A 22,998-nucleotide genomic window follows, 5' to 3' on the forward strand; every position below is an offset into this window, starting at 1 on the left:
TAGCTTTATTTAAAGACTATAATATATTAGGTAATTAAAAACTAATTAATTAGATAATATAGATATAAGGTAAGGGATTTTTAGGCAGCTTACTTATCTAAGCGGCTTACTTATTAAACACATTATATCTTAATTAAAAACTTAAAATGTTAAAATAAGGTTTTCTTAATAACTAACTTTTCTAAAAAGAATATATATACTATTGTTAATAAAAGAAGCGTCTCTCGGGCTGTATAGTGGCCAGCTTATGATAGTGCTGAGTAAGTCAGCTTCTAAAAGGTCTTTAGACGTTGTTTGTTCGCAGGCTGACAATATATGTGTGTTCATCTATCAATAAACCTGGCGATCGAGCCTTCCCGTATTACATTCCCTAGTTATTTGGCCATTTTGAATAAGCCACTCATATATATAAATGAAGGTGATATCAATCCTTTTTCAGAGCCCAAGACCCTCATGTTCAATGCCGTCGAAATGTCTCTCTTGACACCAAAGAGATAAACCCGTAGTGCTTAACCCAGACATCATCTGCGTAATCTGACTATCTACTCTTCCTCTACCTCTTCATTAGTTTCCCCTACCGCTTGAGCTCCCGCCATACGCTCAGCTTGATCCCCTGCCTGCAAAAGCTCGTCCAAAGTGTCTCCATATAGTTTCTCAAGGATTTCGGGCATGTCTGTGGTAGCTTTAGCAAACAAAACAAGGTCTACAATTCTGCGGATCATTATGATCGCCAGTAGAGTAAGCATGGAGATGTTCATATTAGCTGTACCCCAGGCCATGAAAAAGCCTAGGATTGTGGTGATGGCGAACATAACTATCGCCTGGAAGCCAGCACCTATCTGCAGACTTGATGATCTGTCAAGTGAGACACCTCTCACCCAGCCGTAAAGATACGGGTGTCCTAAATCATTGGCCCCCTGTTGAAAGATTTGGCTGACAAATCGAATGGCTTCAAGATCGTCTGGAGATACTGCGTCTTGTGCAGGTTGCTGATCCGTGGCCACTGTAAGATTCGCAGCCGTGCGTTTGGCCAGATTCTCCTTTATCGACTTGACTTGTCTTTTGTAATCTCGGATAAGGTTAGAAAAACATGAATTCTTGTCATGGTCATCAGAGTACTTACCTGCGTGGCTTCCCATAGCCGCAAACAGAGGCAGTGCAAGAAGAGCCAGTGGGACAATCTGTCCAAAGCCCCAATGATCTGGGTCACCAGACATGCCTATTGTAGTGACACGAAAGGTGAAGATGGACGCAACTCCATAGACATTACCAGACCAAAGCCAGAACAGTCTCCATACGAAGGAGCCACGACACTGGTGAAATGTCCATCGCTCAACTATCCAAACAATTGGAAGCCATAGCTGAGATCGGCTTCTGGATTCGGATTTAAGAAGATCCAAAGCTTTCAGTTGAAGCCAATGGTTTAGAAGGGTGTTTCGCTCCCCTTCACGAACTTTGCGCCATATCTCCTTGACGGTTGTTGTCTTGGGACGTTGGTTGGATAGTTCCAATTGTAGTTGGTGGTGTGTCTTTTTAAGTTGGTCTGAGTGAGCTGTGTCATTTGTCAAGTTGAACTCAATGTGTAAGATCAGTGCTTCTTTCTCGATCGTACTGAGATTCAGCGTGGAATTTCCGTCAAGGAACTGTTGCAATCGTGTCGGAACGACCCGCATCGGTTGCATTTCAATGTCAGGACCAGCCGTGACATTACTCCCATTACCGAGCCCTGCTGGTGGTGATGCAATTTGCTGGCCCTGAGAGTGTCTACCGGCTGATTCAATGTCTCGTGGCCCCTTTGTGTATAGAAGCTGAACCGTCTCGTACGTACCATAGAGTACGGTAAGAGGAACGAATAGACTGGTGAAGCTAATTAAAATAGTGCCTCCGTCCATGTTGAAGTCCCTTACAGCACAAGCAAAGTAGACATGCGTTTCCATATCCCAACTGTAAGACAACTGGACAATGAGCATAAAAACGAGCATGCCAGATCCTGAAACCATAGCAAGTACTCGGACAAACTTTGCGACACTGTTGTCTACCAGGCGATCCAGATAGAATGGAAAACAACCAAGGTGGACGGTTGATGCGAGAGTTCCCAATGCCACAACAACATTGACCGAGTAAATGGTTATCTCGCCAGATATGATGAACGCAGCGATGAGAATAGCGACTTGAGAAACAAGAAGTTGATCGCTCGTTGAAAGTAGGAAAGCCTTGTAGGCAGTGACTCGCTCGTTTCGGGTGTCAACTACTTTGACAATTTTGGGCTTCGGGAATGATGCTCGTAGTCGATGGTACACACGTCTTATTCCGGCAGCCATGACAGCATCTCCCGTGTTGAGAAGTCGTGAGGGTACGGACAGAGTGAAAAACGCAAAGGCCAGGACGATGATTACTGTTGCAGATGTTGCAACGAAAGCTATTAGGACCTGAAAATAATTAATATCGGATCTCAGACAGATATTGTTCACTCACTCCCAATCCAGCAATGTCAGCGTCGAATTCAACTTCCTCGAGAGACACAAGCCTCGATAATCTTGAAGAGTCACAATCCATGGTTCATAAAGTAAATCTGTTAAATCGTTATGTCGTAGATACGACTTTGTAGCTCTGTGAAGTGTTAAGGACCCAAGTAGTCTTTTGATTTAACTTGTCAAGGAATAGAAAAGGAAGTTCAGGAGCGTAGCCTACATAGTCAGGTCATCGACTTTATATTTATTGTCTCCTAATTTCTACAGCCTGATTTTTAACACGATTTCTGCTTTGCTTTTTCGAGACCGCCACTTGAAGGGTTGAAAAGCGATCGTAATATTAGTGGCGGGCTGGATCCAATGATACTGAAGGATAACTTTCAGCTTTGATGCTGTGTAACAAGACTCATTGTCAAAAATTGGAACAAGGCACAAGAAGGGTAGAAAAAGATAAACTATTGGCTGAGAAAAAAGCGGCACTTCGCACTCAGCGCTAATTATCCTATAAAATGATGGGAAAGAGTCACTCACGTAAGGCTAGACACATAATGTGGTAGAATCAATATCGCCATAGGTGATTGCTGTGGTCAGCTCATGATGGGACGGTGTCAGGTAATGAAAGGTATATAGATATTGTTTGCTGGCTGGCTGTCATCGAACTCCGCTACAATGGTTGTCAACAACCATCATCTTCCGTAGTATAGTGGTCAGTATGCAAGCTTGTCACGCTTGAGACCCGGGTTCAATTCCCGGCGGGAGAGTTCCAGCCACCTGCGATACGCAGGATTTCCTTTTTTTGCACTTTATATTGTTATTTTTACTAGTGGATGTTTTATTTACTATGACAACAAGACTGCCATAAACTGATTCTCGCACAATCTTGTGGAGTAAGCTCAGCACAACTAAGACAGCATCGAATGCTTGCTAAATATTTCTTTTAGCAGCTTCATTCGACAACGCATGTCAAAGCTAGATGTATTCTTTATCCTCTTCGTGCAAAGCGATCTTTAGAAACGAATATTTATTATTCCCTTTAAATGACTAGTTTCTTGCGCCAGCGTCCGATATCATTTTAACAATATACTTGTGCCCTGACGAAGCAGCATGTTGCATCGGCGTCGTCATCTGCCAGTCCCTCGCCTCAACATCAGCACCTCTCTCTAAAAGTAATCTCACAATACTTGCATATCCCATCGCAGCCGCCAACATCAGCGGTGTACATTTTCTCTTGTCTCGCGCTTCAATATAGGCCCCACTCGCCAAAAGCAATTTCATAGTTTCCTCATGCCCTCCTAATGTAGCTATGGTTAAAGGTGTTTGTTGACTAACATTTTGTGTTTCAATTCTAGCTCCCTCTTTGAGCAATCGCGCCGTCGTCTTTGCGTGCCCTTCCGAAGCTGCTTTCGCAAGCGGTGTATCACCATCTTCGTCCTTGGATTCCACGTTGGCACCTTTTTCCAGGAGTAAGCCTACCACATGCTCATGTCCTTTTAGTGCAGCAAGTGACAGAGCTGTGCCTCCTGTAGCGGATCGCGCCTTGATATTGGCTCCCTTTTCAAGTAAGAGAGCCACTGTTTCCTTATGTCCACTGTAAGATGCGTAGATTAGTGGTGTAAGTTTGCGTTCGTTGACTGCTTCCAGTTGTGCGCCATGGTTGAGAAGGATCCTGGCTATCCACGTTTTGCCATGGCATGCAGCTGCTGAAAGTGCTGTGGTGCCGCAGTTGTATTTCGCCTCAGTGTCTGATCCTTTGTTGAGAAGTAGATCTGCAAACTCGGGCTTCGAGTTCGTAACAGACCATAAAAGAGGTGATAGGTCCTGTGTATGTTGCCCAACCTCTATAGGCCACGAATAGGACTTTTGTTCTACCCTTTCCAACAACCTCTGGAGGGTGTGTTCAAACCAATTTCCTGGACCATGTACGACCTCTCCCTTGCTAAACAAACACAGCAGTTGATTCTTTGATTGGCCGTGTGTATAAGTGGTCTTACCATCCAGAATGCTCTGAACCTTCAACCTCTTAGTTTGAAACTTCTCATAAGAATTCAAGCGCCCCTGTATCTGAGACTCCTCGGTAACGATGCGGTCCGTGAGGTTGTCTATATCCCTTTGCACGGACTTCTTCCTTTCAGCCAGTCTCTTTTCTTCTTCTTCTATCTCTCGTAGCGTAGCTTTGGCGGATTCACGACGGTCTTTCAATGCCGTTATACTCTGAAGAGCCGAGCTTTCTGCTGTGCCCGCAAGATATTCTTTCTTTAAAGCATCCATGAAATCGTATTTGAGCTTTGCTGTCAGAAGCGCCGAATGTTTGTTGCCAACAATTGAGGCTTTGTTTGTGCGACCCAAGCTGACCAAACAAACTTCCCCTTGCGGGACAGGTTCCCGAGTAATGGTAACTTTGACCTCCATCACTCCATTATCGGCGACGCTCAACTTGCGACTCTTTGGATCGATGAATTTCAGGCTGTTCGCGATATCCTTCAACTCCAGGTCTTTAAATGCTTGTATCACAAAGCTGTGCGTAGTTGATGCGCCGCCGGAAGGGTTCAGTTCGATGACCACTATCAAGTCTTGACTTTTTGCATCACCGGACGTGAATCGAAGAAGATGAGTTTTGGCACCAGATTTGCTATCGCCTCTGTAGAGCAAAGCCCGACTTTTCTGCCACTCAAGTGGCGGATAAGTTTCTGCTAACTTTAGGCGAAGCTTCCTATAACCTTGGACATGTAGCCAGACACTTTTTCCTGTCGTTTGGGCGGGGCGAAGTTGCCGATCAACTCTGATTCGGATGTCAGAGGTCGGATGTCCGGCTGGTGGTTTTGCAACCAGTATCGGTCCATAACTTTGCGGTCTGATGTGTCCGGTTGCAGAAGACTTAGTGAACAAAGGGATGGCAATTACTTGGGCGTCGTTGCCTTCGAAGTAGCAGTTAAGCCCACCGTAGTGCATCTGATTTTCGTTGCGATGTATTGTCAAGGACGTGTTGACATAGCCACCTGATATAGTGATGGTGCTGCTCGGTTTGAAGATCTGGGTATTTGACACTATACGTCCACAACGAGCAAAATCTTTAGGAGAGGAAGCAAAGGCTCCAGCTGAGACTGCTTGAGATATTTTGGTGCTTTGTCCACTGAGATCAGTATCGAAAGTTCCCCAAGCAAGAATAGAGTCGTCTGTTGTTTGCACCAGTATCTTTGATTGCAGACGCTCAAATGCCTTTGCACCTTCGCCGTAAATCATCGGCATTGAGATGTTGAATATTCCTAAAAGACAGTAGGCCATATCTTCTATTCTTTTCGTTTTCCGCTTCGCCGCCCACGACATCCGCTGCGCCACGCTTGCCCGGCGGAAGTCGGCCCAGCCAAGCAAAAACTTTCGAGGGATATCTGTGATATTCCCAATCTCACTCGATAGATCAGCTTTAGTGCCGATGAGATTCCATTCTTGGTCATAGAAGCGTGACTCGACGGGCGCCAATAGTTCCTGCAATGTCCAGCCTCGTTGAAACCAGGAACTTGTGCAAAATTTGGAAGCTGGGTCCCAGATATTATCGCCTTTGGGTACATCGCTCATGTAGGTGTAGCAGACCGAGGCTTTGCGATACCACTGGAACATGGAGTTGATGGCTTCCTCGAGCTCTGTTGAGCTACCCTTGTCGATACAACACGTGTCGATCCAGATGTACTTGATTTCGTCTTTCTTGGCCTGTTCGCAGCAGCCCAGGACTTTTGCCATTCCGACCTTTTTCGTTGAGCCATTTTTCATGTCAGAGAATGATACCTCGTCTTTGTTGTCGCCCCATCTGTGGGAGAGAATTGCGTATGGGGGAATACGTTTTCCAAAGAACTCCTTCATCTTCAAGGTTGTCACATCGATGAGACGCATTGTGTTGAATGTCTCTAATTCTGACGACGTTATTGGCGAGTTGTATGAGAGCGGTACAGAAGATGGATGCACTAGCCGATCCGTGATCACAAGAACTGCGTCTTTGCACGATGAAACAGGTTCATGTAAGGATACCGCGGGCTTGCTGAGAAGAAGAGGAGCGAGAAACTTGTGTGTGACCTTGACATAATTTTCAATAATCAGGCTGCCAGCTTATCTTAACTGTTTCGAGAAGCGGCTCAGCAGTCAGCAGAGTATCAAAAGCAACCCACCTTCTTACCGGATCAGATCAAATGCGGGGTTTTCTTGTACAATCAACCCTTCAATCCGCCTCGTGTAGCAACTCGTATGCATACAGTATGCTAAGCCAAGGCAGAATACAATTGGTGCCACAATAAACGTAAGAAAGTACCGTATCAACTCATGAAATCAAGTAGCGCGCGTAGATACCGCTAGCGATATCCTGTTCTTATGGCTGGTTAGCCAGCTGGGGTTTCTGGCTTTCTCGGCCTTTGATCGAATTATAAATTCTCCTGAGATCTAAGGCGCTACCAATTTTCATGACTTTATACGGTACATTCCATTAGTTTTCATATGACCAAGGCGTAGTCGCCTTTATGATTGCCTTCCGTACATCCTCCTTGCATCTTGTGCCTTCAGAAGATCCATGTCATAGGGTCAGCTGCCCCGCCGTTCAGAAACCCATCAGTAAGCTGCAGATTATTAATATGTTGTACTGGCATAACAAGAATCTTACTCACCATCAAGTTCCAGTCCTCTCCGAAATCGATTGGGTCGCTGAGTGTCTGGAACTCCCCACCATCAGGCTCTAGCTGCGCCACTAGCGACTCAAACACACTCAAAGCCTCCTTCGCTGCCTCCTCACCTGCCCGAATCATAGCCTGAGCGACGTCCTCTTTCGGGACACGATTTACTATGCCTTGAATCTGTGCTAATACCAATGAAGTTATCAAATGACCCTTGATGTTCGTCTCTCCTGCCTGAATACACTGGAACGTCCATGGTGTCGTGTCTTGCATCATGTTAAATACATCAGTTTGGACTGGTGCCGATGAAAATGCGTCTTCTTCTTGTACTTGGTTCCTTAGATCGAGTAGAAGAATTGAACTGGCTAGCCACGTCGAGGTTCGGAAGAAACCAGAGCTGCAGAGGATGAACCGCGCGAATTCACTATTATCATTCGCAGTACCACGTGCAATTGACCATGACCTAAAAGCGGTTTCAACCGCCATCTTCCTGGAGAAAGCATAACTTGGCTCTGTTAGGGATATCCCGAAGAACGGAAAATGAAGAGCGCCCAGATAGCGGCGCATGACAAAGTCTATCGCCGATAGCTCGAACTGCGTTGGGGATATTTCGTTCTTCTTGGAGCTTTGGAGAGTCTGAATTGCTTCTTTGTAGGAAGCCTTCAGTTCGGAGTCTAAGCGTAATGTTTCTTGGTACGAATCGCCCTGCCGAAGATCATTGAGCAGCTTGGCTACACTCAGACGAGCCGGATATGTTTTTCGCATTGCTCTCGCGGTGGAAGTCTGGGTAAAGACATTGTCAGGCCTCGGTGTGGGATTCTCGGCCAGGATCTGCTCGTCATCAAAATTGCTGGGAGGTTCGGTATCAAAGTCGCCTGTTGATATCATTGGCGACCCTCCACACGTCATACTTGATTGTAGACACATCTCGAGTATAGTATTCCACATTCTCCTTCGCATCTCGCAAACAAACGTCGGGGTTTGAGGGAGATGTGTTGGATCTCGGTGCAAGCCCATCGACATGGCTGTTCTGAGGAGCGAACCACAAGCGATCCAAAGCGTTTCACCTCCAATAGATAAAGTTTCTCTGGCAAGAAGCCATAGAATGTTCGTTTGAAGAAATTGGATTCCAAGCCTGGACTTGAATTCCGGCTCGGATATCCATGTCTGTGCCTCGTATATCCACTGGATAGCTGACGACCGAAGAGAGAAGTTCTCATCGTATGTCGTCGCGCCCAAAGCATGTACCAGTCTCAGTTGAACGAGAAACTCTCGGTCAGGTTCTGTTTCTGAACCCCAGAGAGCATCATAGTTCTTCCTGAATGTGGGTATATGCAGAATACGATAGAGCTTCTCTATTGTACCAAGATAACACTCAACAAGACTGTCGGAAACAACTCGAGAAACGAGATGTGTGGTAAGAATTGTCGGCCATTCGGGAGCGCGTAGCTTCTTGATTCGTTTACCTAGAGCTTTGCACTTTTGATAGTATTTGATAAGATCTGAGGCCTCGTTTGTATTTTTGTCGATGATTTCGAGAATATCCCGTAGCTGTACCAGTCAGTTCCGTGGCGAATAATAGTTAAGCGGGACTTACCAAAGGTAACCCGGTCACAAAATGGCTTTGTCCAAACAATCGGGTTTTGTGAGAAATAGCACGAGGAATTGCCAGTAATCCACCCGGCTGACTTTGCGAATGAAGATGAAACGTTCCGGCCAATTGCGTTGATGTCGTCTCAAAATTCGGCGTTGAGACCTGCGGTTGAAAAGTTGCTGCAGAAGATTTTGATAATTGGTCTTCAAGTAGCTTAACTTTGTTTTTCAGCGCTTCTAGTTCTGGGAGATCCGATTGGGGTCCCGTAGATGCCGAAGGAGAAAAGGTCGCGAAAATTGCTGGTTGACCAGAATGTGAGACGTTGGCAGGTTGATCCTCAGGTGTCGGTAACGATGCTGCTGGGAGGTCGTCGGCAACAAGAGGAACCAGCTCTCGCCTGCTATTTTGAGCTGGTACAGATGGTTCTGGATGGTTATTCTCATAGATACATTCCCCTCGTCTTGAGCGCATGCAATTGCTACAGGGAGACCCCAGATTACAGCGCATTTTGCGTTTTCGACATAATGTACAGGCACTGGGGAAACGTCAGTTGATCCCATCATCAATTCCTTGGAGTCAGTATTACTTACATAGCTGGTCTTCGACGTCGACGAATTGGCTCCATGGTTAATGTTGTTGGATTGAGGAAATACGTGTAAGAATGAGAGCGGGAAATTCGGTACTTGACCAGAGTGAGATCTGCGCTAGGTGATGGGCTAGTCTTCCGGACACCGAGTCCGACTTTTAACTCCGACTTTCACTTCGACGCCGGCTCATGCTGATTGGTCAATCTGATATTCCGAGAGAAGCCCCATGTCGATGGCTTACAGAAATGAACCCATTATCTATCTATAAAGTCGTCTTAATCTCTCGATGGACGATATCATGTTTCGATCGTAGTGAAAAGTCAACTTATCACAGTCATCGAAGAATTCCATCTACACTTCGGAATCATTCAGTGCTCAACTGTTCTTACTTCCAATCTTTACCATGTCGTACAAGGACTTACCTAAACAAGATGGCTTCAAAAGCCATGACAGCTCTTTTCCAAACAAGGGAACTACCCCAAAAATCGATGAAAATACTGATCCAGAGTTCAATCCTGCGCCTGACGGTGGCCTACAAGCCTGGTTGGTCGCTGCAGGTGCGGCTTGCATCTTCTTCTCATGTCTCGGTTTCGCCAACTCATTCGGCGTCCTCCAAGAATATTACATGACCCACCAACTTCGTGGCCACTCAGCAGATGCGATTGCATGGATTGGATCTGTCTCAACATTTATTCAGTTCGCTGCCGGAGCATTAAGTGGACCGTTGTTTGATCGCTACGGCGCTTGGGTATGTTCTTCAGATACTGATAGTGGTGTTATACTAACGCGTTTATAGGTGGTCAGGCCCGCTGCAGTCACTTACATCTTTGCAACCATGATGACCAGTCTTTGCACAGAGTACTGGCACTTCATGCTTGCCCAAGGTGTCTTGATGGGCAGCGCGATGGCATTTCTCCAGATTCCAGCCTTTGCAGCCGTCTCTCAATACTTTGATAAGAAAAGAGCGGCAGCTTTTGGGATAGCTGTCTCGGGCTCATCTATCGGTGGCATTGTCTTTCCGATTGCGTTGTCCAAGATGCTAAACGACTCGTCGCTCGGCTTTGGTTGGTCAATCCGAATCATGGGTTTTGTCATGATACCTTTCATGTCATTCTCTTGTGTCACAGTCAGGTCTCGCCTACCCGGTCGAAAGACGTCGTTTTTTCTTCCGGAAGCTTTCAAGAACCCGTTATTTCTGTTTGTCATTTCGTCACTGTTTTTTCTGTTCATTGGCATGTTTGCGCCATTGTTCTTCATCCCTACATACGCTGTTTCAAGAGGCGTCAACCCAACCTTGGCATCTTACTTCCTTGCCATCACGAATGCTGCATCAACTTTCGGACGTGTTATACCGGGAGTACTTGCAGACAAATACGGCCGGCTGAACGTTTACTCCCTTGGTGGACTCTCAACTGGCATCGTCATTCTCTGCATGAACGAAGCAAAGAGCACCGCAGCATTGGTCGTGTATGCGGCAGTCTTTGGGTTCACTTCAGGAACAATCATCTCTGGCGTCTCGGCAGCCTTTACTCTTGTGGTAAAGGACCCTCGAGATAACGGTACTTATATGGGAATGGGATTGGCAGTCAGTTCTCTTGCCGCTTTGATTGGGCCACCTGTGAATGGTGCTCTCATTGATCGGTATGGTGGATTTTTCGAGGTGTCTGTATTCAGTGGTGTCATGTGCTTGTTTGGGGGCTGTCTTGCAGTTTGTGCCAAGACGAGAACAGTGGAAGGGGTCTTTGGGAGAGTCTAGCATCAATCGGCATTACTACATGGTTGTAACACAAATACAGAAGTATAACAGCGAATCTAACAATTGGTCTCTCCAGTATTAGTGTATAAAAATAAGTAATCTAAGACGTCTAGTCTAAGTAGCCTAAATTGATCTAATAATTTTATCTCTTATATCCCCAGTGGTTAATGTTTCTGACGTACGGTCTGACTCACCCGGTATCCGAGTTGAGCATAGCGTCGGATACCGCCGCTGTGAACTCTCAACTCATGTTTGTATAATTCATGCGAGGTCCAACTAGTATAAAGTCTCCAGCCAGCCTCAGGATAGAATACGGAATTCAAATATCAATTGTACCTTCCAGTCAGATCCGAACAACATGGATTACACCACCGACGAGATCGTCAACGCCTACCTATCCGAGCGGCTGGAGTTCATAAAAGCCGACAAAGATGACCCAAATCACCAGAAAATAGCCCTCGAGATTCTAAAAGACCCTGTTGTGCAGGCTCTCACTGCACCTTCTATGCTTCAACCCAAGGGCCAACAAGACTGCAAGTCATATCTTCAATCTGTCTGCGACTCCCTTCTAGGCGTCGCCATTTGTCTACGCGAAGAAAATACCAAAACGCCCACCGTCATTGGTATCATGTGCATTGGCTGGGGTGGCATTTCTCCCAATGTCGCCCATCATCGCAATTCAGAAATCGGCATCACGCTTGTCAAGGAGCACCAGGGCAAAGGATATGGACGAGAAGCTATTAATTGGATACTCGACTGGGGCTTTCGACATGCTGGTCTGCACACCGTTGGAATCTCAACAGCTTCGTACAACCCACGAGCTGTTCACCTTTATGAAAGCATGGGGTTTGTGCATGAGGGTAGTAGAAGAGCAACGATCTGGCAGAATCGAGGATGGCATGATTTGATCAACTTTGGAATGACGGAAGCGGAATGGGAGACTCTACGAGGATTGCCGCAGTTACAAAACTAGTTAGCATTCACATATAATGGATACAAGAATGGTAAAATCCTTCTTCTTTATTAAATCCTCCAGTATCCCTCTTAACATGCCTCCCGATTCCAAACCCATGCCATTCCCAAACATATCCCTCCCTTCTCAGCCCCAACTATCCATGCCCCAGCTCATCCATAATCCAGGTAATTGTCGTCGGGTCGCCTCATAATAGTCTGTCACAAGTGAACTCGGTAGAAAGCAGTTGTCTAATCGGCAAATTATCGTGATCGGTAAGCAGATTCGGTAAGTCGTCGATGTCGCTGGCGTGTCGTCGAGTTGTCGCTCCATTCCCATTCCTCCACGTTCGCATTCATTGTCCCATCTCTTTCTAGAGCATTGATTGTCTTTCCAATACCAATTCCGACCATTTAATCTTCAACTTCCATCTCTTTCGCTCTCTTATCATTCGCTGATCCATCATCCATCATCGGTACTCATCCGTCATCGTTCATCGTTCATCGGTCGCATTCGTCGATAGTCGTCGATATTGGTCGTCGGGATAAGTCATCAAACAAAGTCGTCGGGCATAGTCGTCAGGTTTAGTCGTCGGCATTCATCGGTAGTCTCAGTCGTCAATTAATTGAAATGAATTTCCGGTTCGTCTTGATAGATGCTGTGATGATGTTGTCGAGCCGCACTGCTATCTGAACAAAGTCTTTGTCAGAACCCGAAACCTAGTGAATGATACATAAATCTTACTAGTACGATTGTTCGGCGCTGCTTTGCATAATTATAGTTCTTGCCAAAAAGAAGTACTACAGAGCACAACTAAATCGCATAGGGAAGCGTTCGAGTCGGCGTCGGGAAAATATCCGAGGTATCCTGCCATATCTTGTATCGGAGACAAACGAATTCCATTGTGAAATTCCCTTCCTTTGCCTTGATGAGTAGTAACAAGATTGAGTCTCGTAGCGATCTTCGAGCGTGACTATGGATGGCTGTAGTTCTATCGTACATCAGCCATGGATGAAAGGCGAGGTGACACGCAACAGCGTTGGATCCAGGCTCGACGTGGGGTGGAATTCATGCAGGGATTGAGTCTAGGGTTGTCACTGATTATGCGGAAGGTTTCGAGTGGTGCCGAGGTTGACGGAAGGGCAGCGAATTCTCCAGTATTATGGCACGACTATATCAATGAACAATCCTCGAGGTCCGGTAAAACTAGATTCGACGATCGATGGTAACAGATCCGAGGGTCAACGCGTTGTAGTTCCGAATTTATCTAGTGTAAGCGCGCAATACGACGCAGCAAAAGAAGGCTTCAACCTGGGCCGTCATGGGTAGAAATCCATAGGTCGGGCAATATATGGCACATATTGACGACTCGGCTCATGAGTTTCGTATGAGTAGTTTCATCTCAGATTGGTGAAGGGCTGGAAGGGGGAGAAGTGAAAGGCATAATGTTCTGTCATAAAGAACGCATCGAAGGTCTTCATCGTATCGATGAATCGGTAGATAGCACAAACATCTTGAGTGTCTGTGACCGAAATCTGATAGAGAACAAGAGTTAAGAAAATCCAATATTATCATGGCCTCTGTGGTTTTTTATGTGACTTTTTTGTGGGGGAATACTAGCATCAAGTGGGTGGGCCTGATGAGTTGTGGTCATGCCCTCCATCTCACCGCCTGCGAGTTGAGTCACGATTCTGGAAAGATTTTTTATCACTCATAAATGACCTGCATATTAGCTACTGTACGTAGACCACGTCATAGAAATAGTTGGGTAATTTGGGTCACCTTGTCTCGTTTGTTGTTACGCTATGAGACATTTCCATGTGACTGACTGTGCTTACTCCACCAAGACACGTTTCACTCGCCTCGAAAGCGTAAGAGACGAAATTAGTAGGTCATCTTATGGCACTTAGACTATGCTTCTTAGACTACTTATTTTTGTATCCTAAGACTTAGGTGCCAACCTTTCTACTACCCAGTATCCGTAGACACGGGACAGATATTGAGACCAAACGTAAAGACTGGACTTCTTGGAAGATAACAGTTCATAACTATCCCAATTCGAAAAGCTACGTGTCTCTGTTTGAACAAATCGCAGCCACAATGCAATGTGTTGGCGCCAACATGTGGTTGGGCTGAGATGACCTGGCGCTACATGCAACCCTTCCACATTCGAATACCCGACACGTGGGGTGCCAGATGAATAGATTTCAGTGCAGAATCTGTCAAATTACAAAAGACAATATCACTGAACAGTCATATGATCTATCTGACGACTTTGATCTGCTCAACTGTTACTTACCAAGTTACAAGATAGTCAAAACAGAACTGTGAATAGTTTTGAATGAACATTTATTACTAGTTTCAGAGAAAACAACGAGATCTACGTTGCTAGTTTCGTAGGTTCTGTTCCTGCATAAGGGAAATGTGATGTGGTGACTGGTGGCGGTGACAACACATTTGACCACCTAACAAAAGACTGGTTCAGTGGTCTCGCAGTTCATAGCCTGTGAAAATTACGTCATAGGAACGGGAAAGGGTCGGGAATGAGTCAGCAGACGTCAAGATTTCGGAAAACTCTCAAAAAACCGCCAACTGACTCCGAATTTTCATACATATTTCAAAAATTCTCAGATAAATACAACAAGAAACTCAGGCTCAATGGTCTAGCGGTATGATTCCTGCTTTGGGTGGCCCACTTTAATGCAGGAGGTCCCGGGTTCAATCCCCGGTTGAGCCCTCAAGTTTAACTTTTTGAATCTGACATGTTTTGGTCAACACCAACTATATTTTTGTCTAGCGAAGACACGACAACCTGAGGAACTACTAGCATAACTAAGCTCGTAACTAGGCTACCGGTGGCAGTAAAGCATCAACGTCAGGACCCCAGCCTTCGTTGTTGGAAATGGTGATAGTGTTGTCTCCCTCCTCCATATCAAAGAACCCACGACTCAACCCAGTCTGCGAGAGATGCCTTGTCGATAGAAACGCAAGCTTCTGCGACTTTCCATTGACGGAAACAGTTGCGTAACGAGAACCTGTGTCACCGTTTCGGTACTTGATATTGATGGTGCTCAACCCACCCGAGCTCTTGACACTCTTGAACGTAAGGGTACCCTTTTTGTCTCCACCAATGTATCCAACGGCTTTGCTACCACTGCACTCATTGCAAGAGATTACCCTCGCGTCGTTAGCCATCACGGCATTTTCGCCTTCGAGTTTCGTCATCTTGGTTTCGGACCAAGTTCCCTTTGAGACGTTTGGTGACCAAGAGTCGTACCAATTGAGTGTAACCTTTGTTCCTTCGACCTTGAGGGGTAGCCAGACGTAGGTACTAGCCACAAGATTGGTGGAAACCCAGCGATCGCCGATGTAGATGGCGTTACCGTTACCCAGTGGTTGGATGTAGCTTACTTGACTCTGATAGGTCTTTGATCCAACGGGTGCAAACTCAGTCCACGCTGACCACGGGCCAGACAGAGACTTGGCGTAGCTGTAAACCTATTCATGGCTGTTAGCATCCACACAAATTCTGGTAGTTGTGGGTATCATACGTTGTCATTCGCATCCCACCCAGTTAGGTGGGACCCAAAGATAAAGTAGTAGTCGTTCTGCTTTAGCATAGCAGGTGACTCAGCAAAGTACTTCCATTCGTATGTGATTTCGGTAACATTGAGATAGTCGTCGGACAAGGCCATGATTCTCGTTCCATACTCGCGCTGAGTTTGTTAGCTCGATTACTAGAGATATCACGGAGAACTCACATCCTCGGTCATAAGATAAGCAGAACCATCATCATCCTTGAAAAGACCCATGTCACGACTCTGCTTGCCAAGTGGTCGGAAGCTGCGATGATAGGTATACTTTCCACAGACACTGTCACCCGTAGCCACACCAACTCGAGCATCTTTGTAGTCTGAGCTGTCGATATGCAGATACAAGACATACTTTTTCGTATCATCGTTGTAAATGACCTTGGGTCTTTCGACAATACGGTTGGGTCCAAGATCGCCCGCCTCGCTGGTGCGGGATAAAAGTGCGCCTCGGTATGTCCACTCGACGAGATTAGTAGAGGAGTAGCAGTTGACGTTTTGGAAGAAGGTTCCGTCGGTTTTGTCTTCGCCGATCATGTAGTAGGTTCCATCAACTTCGCTGTTTTGTGTAAGTATAGGACCCCAGTTTGAGAGTTTCGCGCTTACATCAAGCCGTGTCCATGTGCTTGGACATGCTCGCCGGTGTTTGTCTGATCAATTCAGCTTCTATTCATATGTATAAAATGGTGAGGGTCTTACTGCAGTCCATGTGGCACCAGAGACAATATCAGCAGAAGCTTGAACAGTGCTAGCTGCAAGCGCAGCAACGAGTACCGATAGATAATGAAGCATTTTAACTTTTATCTATGTACTCTGCTCTAAGAAGTAACAGAGTTGGCCAAGACAAATATTAGATTCTGAGACTACCGGCAACCTTTTATACTTATGTGCTCGGAGAGGGTTCTCAATTGGGTAGATTCGGAGCAAGCACATGTCATGTAAACGGCAATTAACCCATGCTGCATTCATAACCAACTTAATTCATATATAAAGTTCCTCGTATTCCATGACTAAACTATAGCAAGCGCCCATAGGTGTATGGTGCCGGATTAAATGTTTCTGTGATCGACATTGCAGATTGCCTCGTTCTAGCGTCTACACATGCGCACCAATTTGAGCATCTTGGTTTTCTCAACTTGAACCTTCCTTTTAAGATCATGCCACATGATCGTCTGGCCAAGAAGCGGGGTTGGATCATCGACGTCGCATGGACTGACTGAATGGACTGGGATGTTGGCTCTCGGGAACCAAGGCAAGATCATCGGGGATGTCGGAGCCGATACTATACCCTGTCTTGGGAGTGATACCGATGCCGGTTCGGAATATTTGCGTCAGCATATAGTCTTAAACTGTATTTTAACCTCTGGTACGTGATATAAGTGACTTGGTGTGATGTTGATGACTAGGTACTATTTGCGAGCTTGCAACGGCTTAGCCCTCTGTTTCGTATTGTTTTTGGGTTCCTTCGCATAGCGGCTCTATTCAGCGAGCTACGATGTTATCGCGATGGTGTCATATGGACCCTGAGAGATATTTGGCCAGTGGGAAAGGTGCTATCACATGCACAAACTACTAGAATTCGCCAAGAATATTGTCGTATACCTCATTGGTGTCGCCAACACGTAGAGAGTAGACACGCGCTGGTGACCCCATCAATTAAAGAGTGCTTGCATCAACTATCGAAGTACAGTTTATCCAACACCGCCATGTTCTGTATCTATACATCAACAATCTTGTCTCCAGCCTGTCCCATAGTAGCCCGAACAGTTTCCTCACTTCTGGGTTCCAGAGACTTCTTAACAGGGTTAGGAGCATCGAAAACCTCGCTGAGCTCCTCCAGCGTTCGATCCTTGGTCTCAGGGAAGAAGAAATAGATGAAAACAGCCTCCACCAGGTCCCAAAACACAAAGACAAGATAAAAGTAGTAACCGATCTTCTCAAACGCAGGTCCAGATGAGTAAGCCAGCACGAGAGAAATACAGCTGGATGCAAAGTTCCCAAGAGCTGTTCCCTTGGCTCGGGTAGAGGTTCGCAGGGTTTCGGCAATGTACATACTCTGCTGAGCAGTCCATCCTAGCGAAAACACGACACCAAATAGGAATACAAAGGCGATGGTAGTGTTGGCTGCATTTGTGTTGGATGGGTCGTCAACAGCCATCTTTGATGTTCCTGTGATAACTGCGAAAATGGCTGAACACGTGACGATACTGTACAGAAGAAGAGGTCGGCGACCGACTTTATCTGTCAGACGGGCACCAATAAGAGAACCGACTAGACCCAGGACGCTGTTGGTAGCGTTAAGAGCCAGGACCTTCTTCTCGTTCGTGATTCCAGCAGTGTTCATCATTGCGACGAGGTAGTAGCTTGAAAGAGAGTTACCGGATGCTTGACCCATAATGGCCATTCCGAGAACGCAGATAAGACGTCGACGGTCGTTGTGTGAACTCCAAAGATCACGGTAGTCCCACCATCGCTTTTCCGAAGCCTCGGAAGAAATTTGAGCCATCATCTCCTTCATCTGCAGTTGAACAATGGGGTGGTCGACAGAACCCTCTCCGTGGAACTTGCCGAGGATGGCGGCAGCTTCTTCGTGTCTGTCGTTGGCGATCAACCATCGGGGCTGAAGACGGGTCAGTATATGTTTGTCAACGTCAAAGGACGGGTTGCTTACCGATTCAGGGAGGAAATAGACAAAGATGGCAACAACTCCAGAGGTGACGAGCTGGATCCAAACGGGAACTCTCCAACCGTCGTCACCTTCGATGTAAGCGCTGCCGTAAACTACCCATCCGGCGATAATGGCTCCGACAGGCCACATGCAGTTGTAGAAGCCGGTTAGTGTGCCTCTCCACTTCGATATCGTTAGCATCTGATAGTCATTATTTGACGATATCTATTACCTTGGGATGAGCAAGCTCGCTGACGTAGGTCGGAGCGGCAATACAACAGTAAGAAACACCGAAACCGAGCAAGAAGCGACCGCCCATGAATTGAGGCATAGCCTTAGCGGTTGCTCTGGTCACACAATTAGCAAACAAATGGGTAGTTGGGGGGGTTGTCTTACTGGATACAAGTACCGATAATGATGATGATGGCACCAACGATCATGCCTGCTCGGCGGCCAAAGATATCCGTGGTGAAAGGTACAGTGGGAGCTGCGGCAACACTACCGACGTTGTAGATCATGAACACAATGCCAGTATCGGAACCAGAGGATTTCCTATACAAGTCAGCTTAACTATCTAGTTATAGTTCGGAACTGCTTACATGTTGAACGTGCGCTGGTACGACTCCATGCCATTGAGGCCACCCATCAAGCTACCTATATCAAACAATCAGTCTTGTACATATTCCATCGAGCGAGAAACATACCATCGTATCCGTTGAGGCAACCACAGCAGTACGCTACAAACAGAACGCCATAGAGATGGAACATAGACTTTGTCCATGGTGAGAAGTGGTGGTTCTCAACTTCTTGGGCGATTTCGTTGGCAAGTATCGCAGGTGCCAACTCAAGCGGCAAGTCGTCATGAAGCACATCAGTCTTCTCGTAGTCGAGAGAACCGCCTTCTTTCTTTTCCGACATGGTGGCTAGCGTTGCGTGACCGAACAATTGGGAACTGCAGGAAACGAAAATCCCAAGTCCGATCTCGAGGTTACACTCAGCATTATATAGTCATCTATTAGCCAAGCTCTTTGAATATTTGACATTAGCTGTAAACAGTCAAGAAACAGCAGATCGGACATTCATCGGTCGGTGCCGTAGCCGATAGTGGACAGCGGTTCGCCGAGAATGGACTCTGAGTCGTGGATTTGCGAATAAACTCGGTCATGAGAATCTGGGGTAGAACAAGGAATAAACAGCAGTTGAAACAGGGATTCTGCGGGGGAAGGCTCGAATTGTTGATGATCGGCGCGGTGCTTGACTGTGTCGGCTCCGGTATCCCCGGTTGTAAAAAGCGCTCCAATAGGAGGGTAAATAGGTGGACAAGCTATTCCAACCATCTTCTTTCTGGATAAGACTGCTCAAATGCCTCGGGAACATAAAGTAGTACCGTGTATCGAACCAAGAGACCGAGATACTATAGGACGGACTTGAAGTGATTGCTTATTCACCATACTTAGAGTCAGCACAAATAAGCGTCTATACTAGCACATCTGGCTTTGCGGGTGCATATGCCCTGAGCAAGTCTATCTTGGCAGTGGGCTGCAACATCTATCAAAAATATCTACATCAAGCAACCGATATACAGAAGCTCAAAAATGCAAAAAAGATGTTTGATAAGACTGGGATTCGAACCCAGGCCCCTTTCGAGACTGCGAATCGTTACTAGTTCGAATCGAACCTGAACACAGCGCCTTAGACCGCTCGGCCATCTTACCGTTCTTGATAAAGTTTGGATCTCAAGTTTGTGATTATATTGTTGACGCTCTGGAGAGAAGTTCCATCTCGGGATTGTTCTGTACTGCGTGTGTCCAGCTAGAAGCATCGTTATAAACCCATTATCACATTCCCAGCCATTTGCGCTTATGCCCTACTTTCTATGACTATTGATGCAGGGCGCCGAAGGCATTTTTTGCTTGAACGTGTACCAACCACTAAATAAAAGATTGTGTCACATTCCCAGCCATACCTAGCACCTGCAACGTACTGTCGAGCGAGACCCGGCACTGAACTGTTCTATGAATGTATGAATACTTTGCACTAGAATAAAAACCATTGCCGGCTTATTATCATGGTCAATCCACTCATAGGGGCATATGTAGCTATGACGAGCGAAGTCTCGAGTCCTATCCTAACGGCAGAACACCAGGTTAACTGCCGTGTGTCACTAACGAGTTGAGTCACAGTGCCATTGATATGTGAAATTTATTTTTTATTCATGTGTTCTGTAGCTATGCAACGTTGAAAGCATCACAGAAACCGCTTCATTCCGTGCGGTAAAATTACTTGTTGCTGGCAGTGTGCCAAATAGGATCACCGCCCTCATTGTACAACACAACATTGCCATCATCCTGGACCACAAGAGTTGTTGACTGGTTGCCCTTGCCGCCAGCAGTATCGGTGTGCCAAATGGCATGCCCAGTACCGGAGTTGTCGCTGTGAAAAATCGTTAGTCACTATCCCGCACCTGAACATATGTTGAATGACTTACTAGATGACTAGGTTGCCATCTTCTTGCATCTTGATGCCGTGAACTTGCCAGTTCTGTTCGGCAGTGTTCTGCCAGGCGCAGTCTTCGCCATGGTAGACAGCGACCTTGCCGTCGTCTTGCATGCGGAATTCTGTTCCGTTGTCGTCGCTGAAGATGCTGTTGCCGACAAGGAGCCAATCGCCGTTTGAAAGTCTGCCCATTTTGATTGTGTAGAAGTGGAGTTTACTTGATAGTGTCTTGAAAGATAAAGTTGTAGGATGAGGATTGAGTTGAGAGATTGTAGAGAGATTGACGACTCTTTTATAGTCAAACGGACGTGACTTGGCCTACTGTAGAAGATGCTGATGGTAACCAATGACTGTTGCACATATGTTGTCCGCTTTGACATGTATCACAACCCCTCTTTTGTCTTACCCAGTGGCGTTCTAACGGAGCCCTTCATCTCAAGTGTGGTTTCTCAAGCACAAGCGCTGAGACACGGTAAAGGATGTGTAATGATAAGCCTCGACCTTGTTGGTTGTGGGAGATGATCGACGGTCCCACTACGGGAGGATCCAATTGCCGAGTCTAGTGTTGTGCATCATAGGCCTCGCTCGATATTGGGGTGTCTGTCAGGCACGGCAATGATGTTGATCTCGTTGCTACTCTGATTCTAGATCCATTGTCCAATGGCTGGTGGAGGACAACTGACCGCCATATTATATGCATCACGAATGTTACTGTCTCAGCGGCGTAGATGATACTCGTTCCATAACGGTTGGACAAAAGCTCCTGTCAAGTTGCGGCGTAGAAGTGATTCAAATCATACCCGGCCAATTGACACCAATCTAGATAGTGGGCTATTATCACATCAATGTTTGCTGTCATCCATACTTTGATGATTATGGCTAGATCGTCAGCAAGTAAGCAGCTGAAGCAGATCTACTGCGGAAATGAGGGGCAGAGGTACAGCAGCTGGAAACAAGCCTCCACTGAGGGTCGCTCATCACTGTTGTGAGGCTGTATGTCTCAGCTCCAACCAACAATTTCCCGACGAGATAGCCACAGACATCTACAGGTCTCAGATAGCTCAGCAAGCTGCGTCATAGTGGCAGACAGACCGCCATGACTTTCAGCTCCGAGAGCTATGACGAAAGTTGGGACGATGTCGATGCGCTTGACGCAAGTTGACGTTTTTATCTGAATTGCATGTGGATATGTGGCTTCACTCTTACTTTGGAAGTTATGCGTAGCTTCTGAAATGCGTGGTGCTAACAGAAACTAATGTGGCCATTGGATGTGATCAGATCGGCACTGTGAATTCTTGAGTGGGAGACGCGAACGCGACGCGACTAGGTAGACAGGGGTAAAGAGCATGATGTCACAGATCAAAGTTATCACTGGAGTCAGCCACGCCCATCATTTTCGCTTATCAGATCAAGATACCCAAGACCAGATATACACCATTTATGCTCTATTGATAGACAGATATAGAGACAGAAGCATTATCATAATTTATTGAAGTGAAGTTTCCAGGAAGGATTAGTCACTTCAGGTTGCTATGTTCCATTCAAGGGATTGACAATACTGTCGCAGCTCCTTTTGATAGTACGCCTCTTTTTGACTACAGTTATCTAAAAAGATAAAGTGACCAAAACAAGAGTCGCGAGATAACAGTAAAACCTGGTAGATAATATGATCTACTCAATTATCACGCCGACTTTCGTTCTAATCGACATCAGCATACTGCAGGCTGTTTTTCCAGTCAGACTCGACTCTTGCACCTTTCATATAGGGTAGTCTCGCCGAATCCTGTCCACTCACTCGGCTGTGGATACAAAAACTCCACCATTCTAACCGAGAATATCTTGCCAGGATTAGACACAAGTGCAAAAAAATGAAGATGCGGTTTATGTGGATCGAACACATGACCTTCAGATATCGTAATGATTGAAGTTTGGCTTCAGTCTGACGCTCTCCCAACTGAGCTAAACCCGCTTGCTGATTGAGCAGCTGTATAGCTAAGCATATGAAGCGCGACTGCGGTAGGGGAATGCTCTCTCGGCATCTAATGCGGCAACTGGAACATCAACACATTGCTAGCAATGCATTGGCCAAGAACAATTGATGCTAATGCTATGGCCATCGATACTAGAGGCAACCCCGCAGACCAGCTCGGCATTCTGGTGATCTTCATAGCCAAAAGGCCTTAACCCCGCAACATTTTAGTTCCTCGGCATTCCTCTCCAAGACCCGGTAGT

The 22,998-nt window shown here is 46.2% G+C and overlaps 8 protein-coding genes across 8 annotated transcripts; 2 read left to right on the top strand and 6 right to left on the bottom strand.

Annotated features, from left to right (window-relative positions):
- Nucleotides 1–542: 542 nt before the first annotated feature.
- Nucleotides 543–2,556, bottom strand: FPSE_02895 (uncharacterized protein; the record flags this gene model as incomplete). Its single annotated transcript, XM_009256014.1, has 2 exons — nt 543–2,429; nt 2,476–2,556. 2 exons carry the CDS (start codon nt 2,554–2,556, stop codon nt 543–545), a joined length of 1,968 nt encoding a protein of 655 aa, XP_009254289.1.
- A 956-nt stretch (nt 2,557–3,512) lies between these two features.
- Nucleotides 3,513–6,356, bottom strand: FPSE_02896 (uncharacterized protein; the record flags this gene model as incomplete). Its single annotated transcript, XM_009256015.1, has 1 exon — nt 3,513–6,356. One exon carries the CDS (start codon nt 6,354–6,356, stop codon nt 3,513–3,515), a length of 2,844 nt encoding a protein of 947 aa, XP_009254290.1.
- Nucleotides 6,357–7,012: 656 nt separating this feature from the next.
- Nucleotides 7,013–9,342, bottom strand: FPSE_02897 (uncharacterized protein; the record flags this gene model as incomplete). The annotated part of the gene is made up of 4 exons (XM_009256016.1): nt 7,013–7,069; nt 7,118–8,674; nt 8,721–9,114; nt 9,308–9,342. The coding sequence occupies 4 exons, from the start codon at nt 9,340–9,342 to the stop codon at nt 7,013–7,015; spliced, it is 2,043 nt and encodes a 680-aa protein (XP_009254291.1).
- A 365-nt stretch (nt 9,343–9,707) lies between these two features.
- On the top strand, nt 9,708–11,060 carry FPSE_02898 (uncharacterized protein; the record flags this gene model as incomplete). The annotated part of the gene is made up of 2 exons (XM_009256017.1): nt 9,708–10,052; nt 10,101–11,060. 2 exons carry the CDS (start codon nt 9,708–9,710, stop codon nt 11,058–11,060), a joined length of 1,305 nt encoding a protein of 434 aa, XP_009254292.1.
- A 358-nt stretch (nt 11,061–11,418) lies between these two features.
- Nucleotides 11,419–12,033, top strand: FPSE_02899 (uncharacterized protein; the record flags this gene model as incomplete). The annotated part of the gene is made up of 1 exon (XM_009256018.1): nt 11,419–12,033. One exon carries the CDS (start codon nt 11,419–11,421, stop codon nt 12,031–12,033), a length of 615 nt encoding a protein of 204 aa, XP_009254293.1.
- Nucleotides 12,034–14,856: 2,823 nt separating this feature from the next.
- FPSE_02900 (uncharacterized protein) lies at nt 14,857–16,394 on the bottom strand (the record flags this gene model as incomplete). The annotated part of the gene is made up of 5 exons (XM_009256019.1): nt 14,857–15,510; nt 15,564–15,728; nt 15,774–16,161; nt 16,209–16,252; nt 16,302–16,394. The coding sequence occupies 5 exons, from the start codon at nt 16,392–16,394 to the stop codon at nt 14,857–14,859; spliced, it is 1,344 nt and encodes a 447-aa protein (XP_009254294.1).
- Nucleotides 16,395–17,319: 925 nt separating this feature from the next.
- Nucleotides 17,320–19,188, bottom strand: FPSE_02901 (uncharacterized protein; the record flags this gene model as incomplete). The annotated part of the gene is made up of 6 exons (XM_009256020.1): nt 17,320–18,222; nt 18,274–18,453; nt 18,503–18,617; nt 18,667–18,822; nt 18,870–18,924; nt 18,975–19,188. 6 exons carry the CDS (start codon nt 19,186–19,188, stop codon nt 17,320–17,322), a joined length of 1,623 nt encoding a protein of 540 aa, XP_009254295.1.
- A 1,361-nt stretch (nt 19,189–20,549) lies between these two features.
- Nucleotides 20,550–20,958, bottom strand: FPSE_02902 (uncharacterized protein; the record flags this gene model as incomplete). The annotated part of the gene is made up of 2 exons (XM_009256021.1): nt 20,550–20,703; nt 20,759–20,958. 2 exons carry the CDS (start codon nt 20,956–20,958, stop codon nt 20,550–20,552), a joined length of 354 nt encoding a protein of 117 aa, XP_009254296.1.
- Between the last annotated feature and the right edge of the window lie 2,040 nt (nt 20,959–22,998).

Source organism: Fusarium pseudograminearum, chromosome 3 (assembly GCF_000303195.2).
Source record: "Fusarium pseudograminearum CS3096 chromosome 3, whole genome shotgun sequence".
Lineage (NCBI taxonomy): Eukaryota > Fungi > Ascomycota > Sordariomycetes > Hypocreales > Nectriaceae > Fusarium > Fusarium pseudograminearum.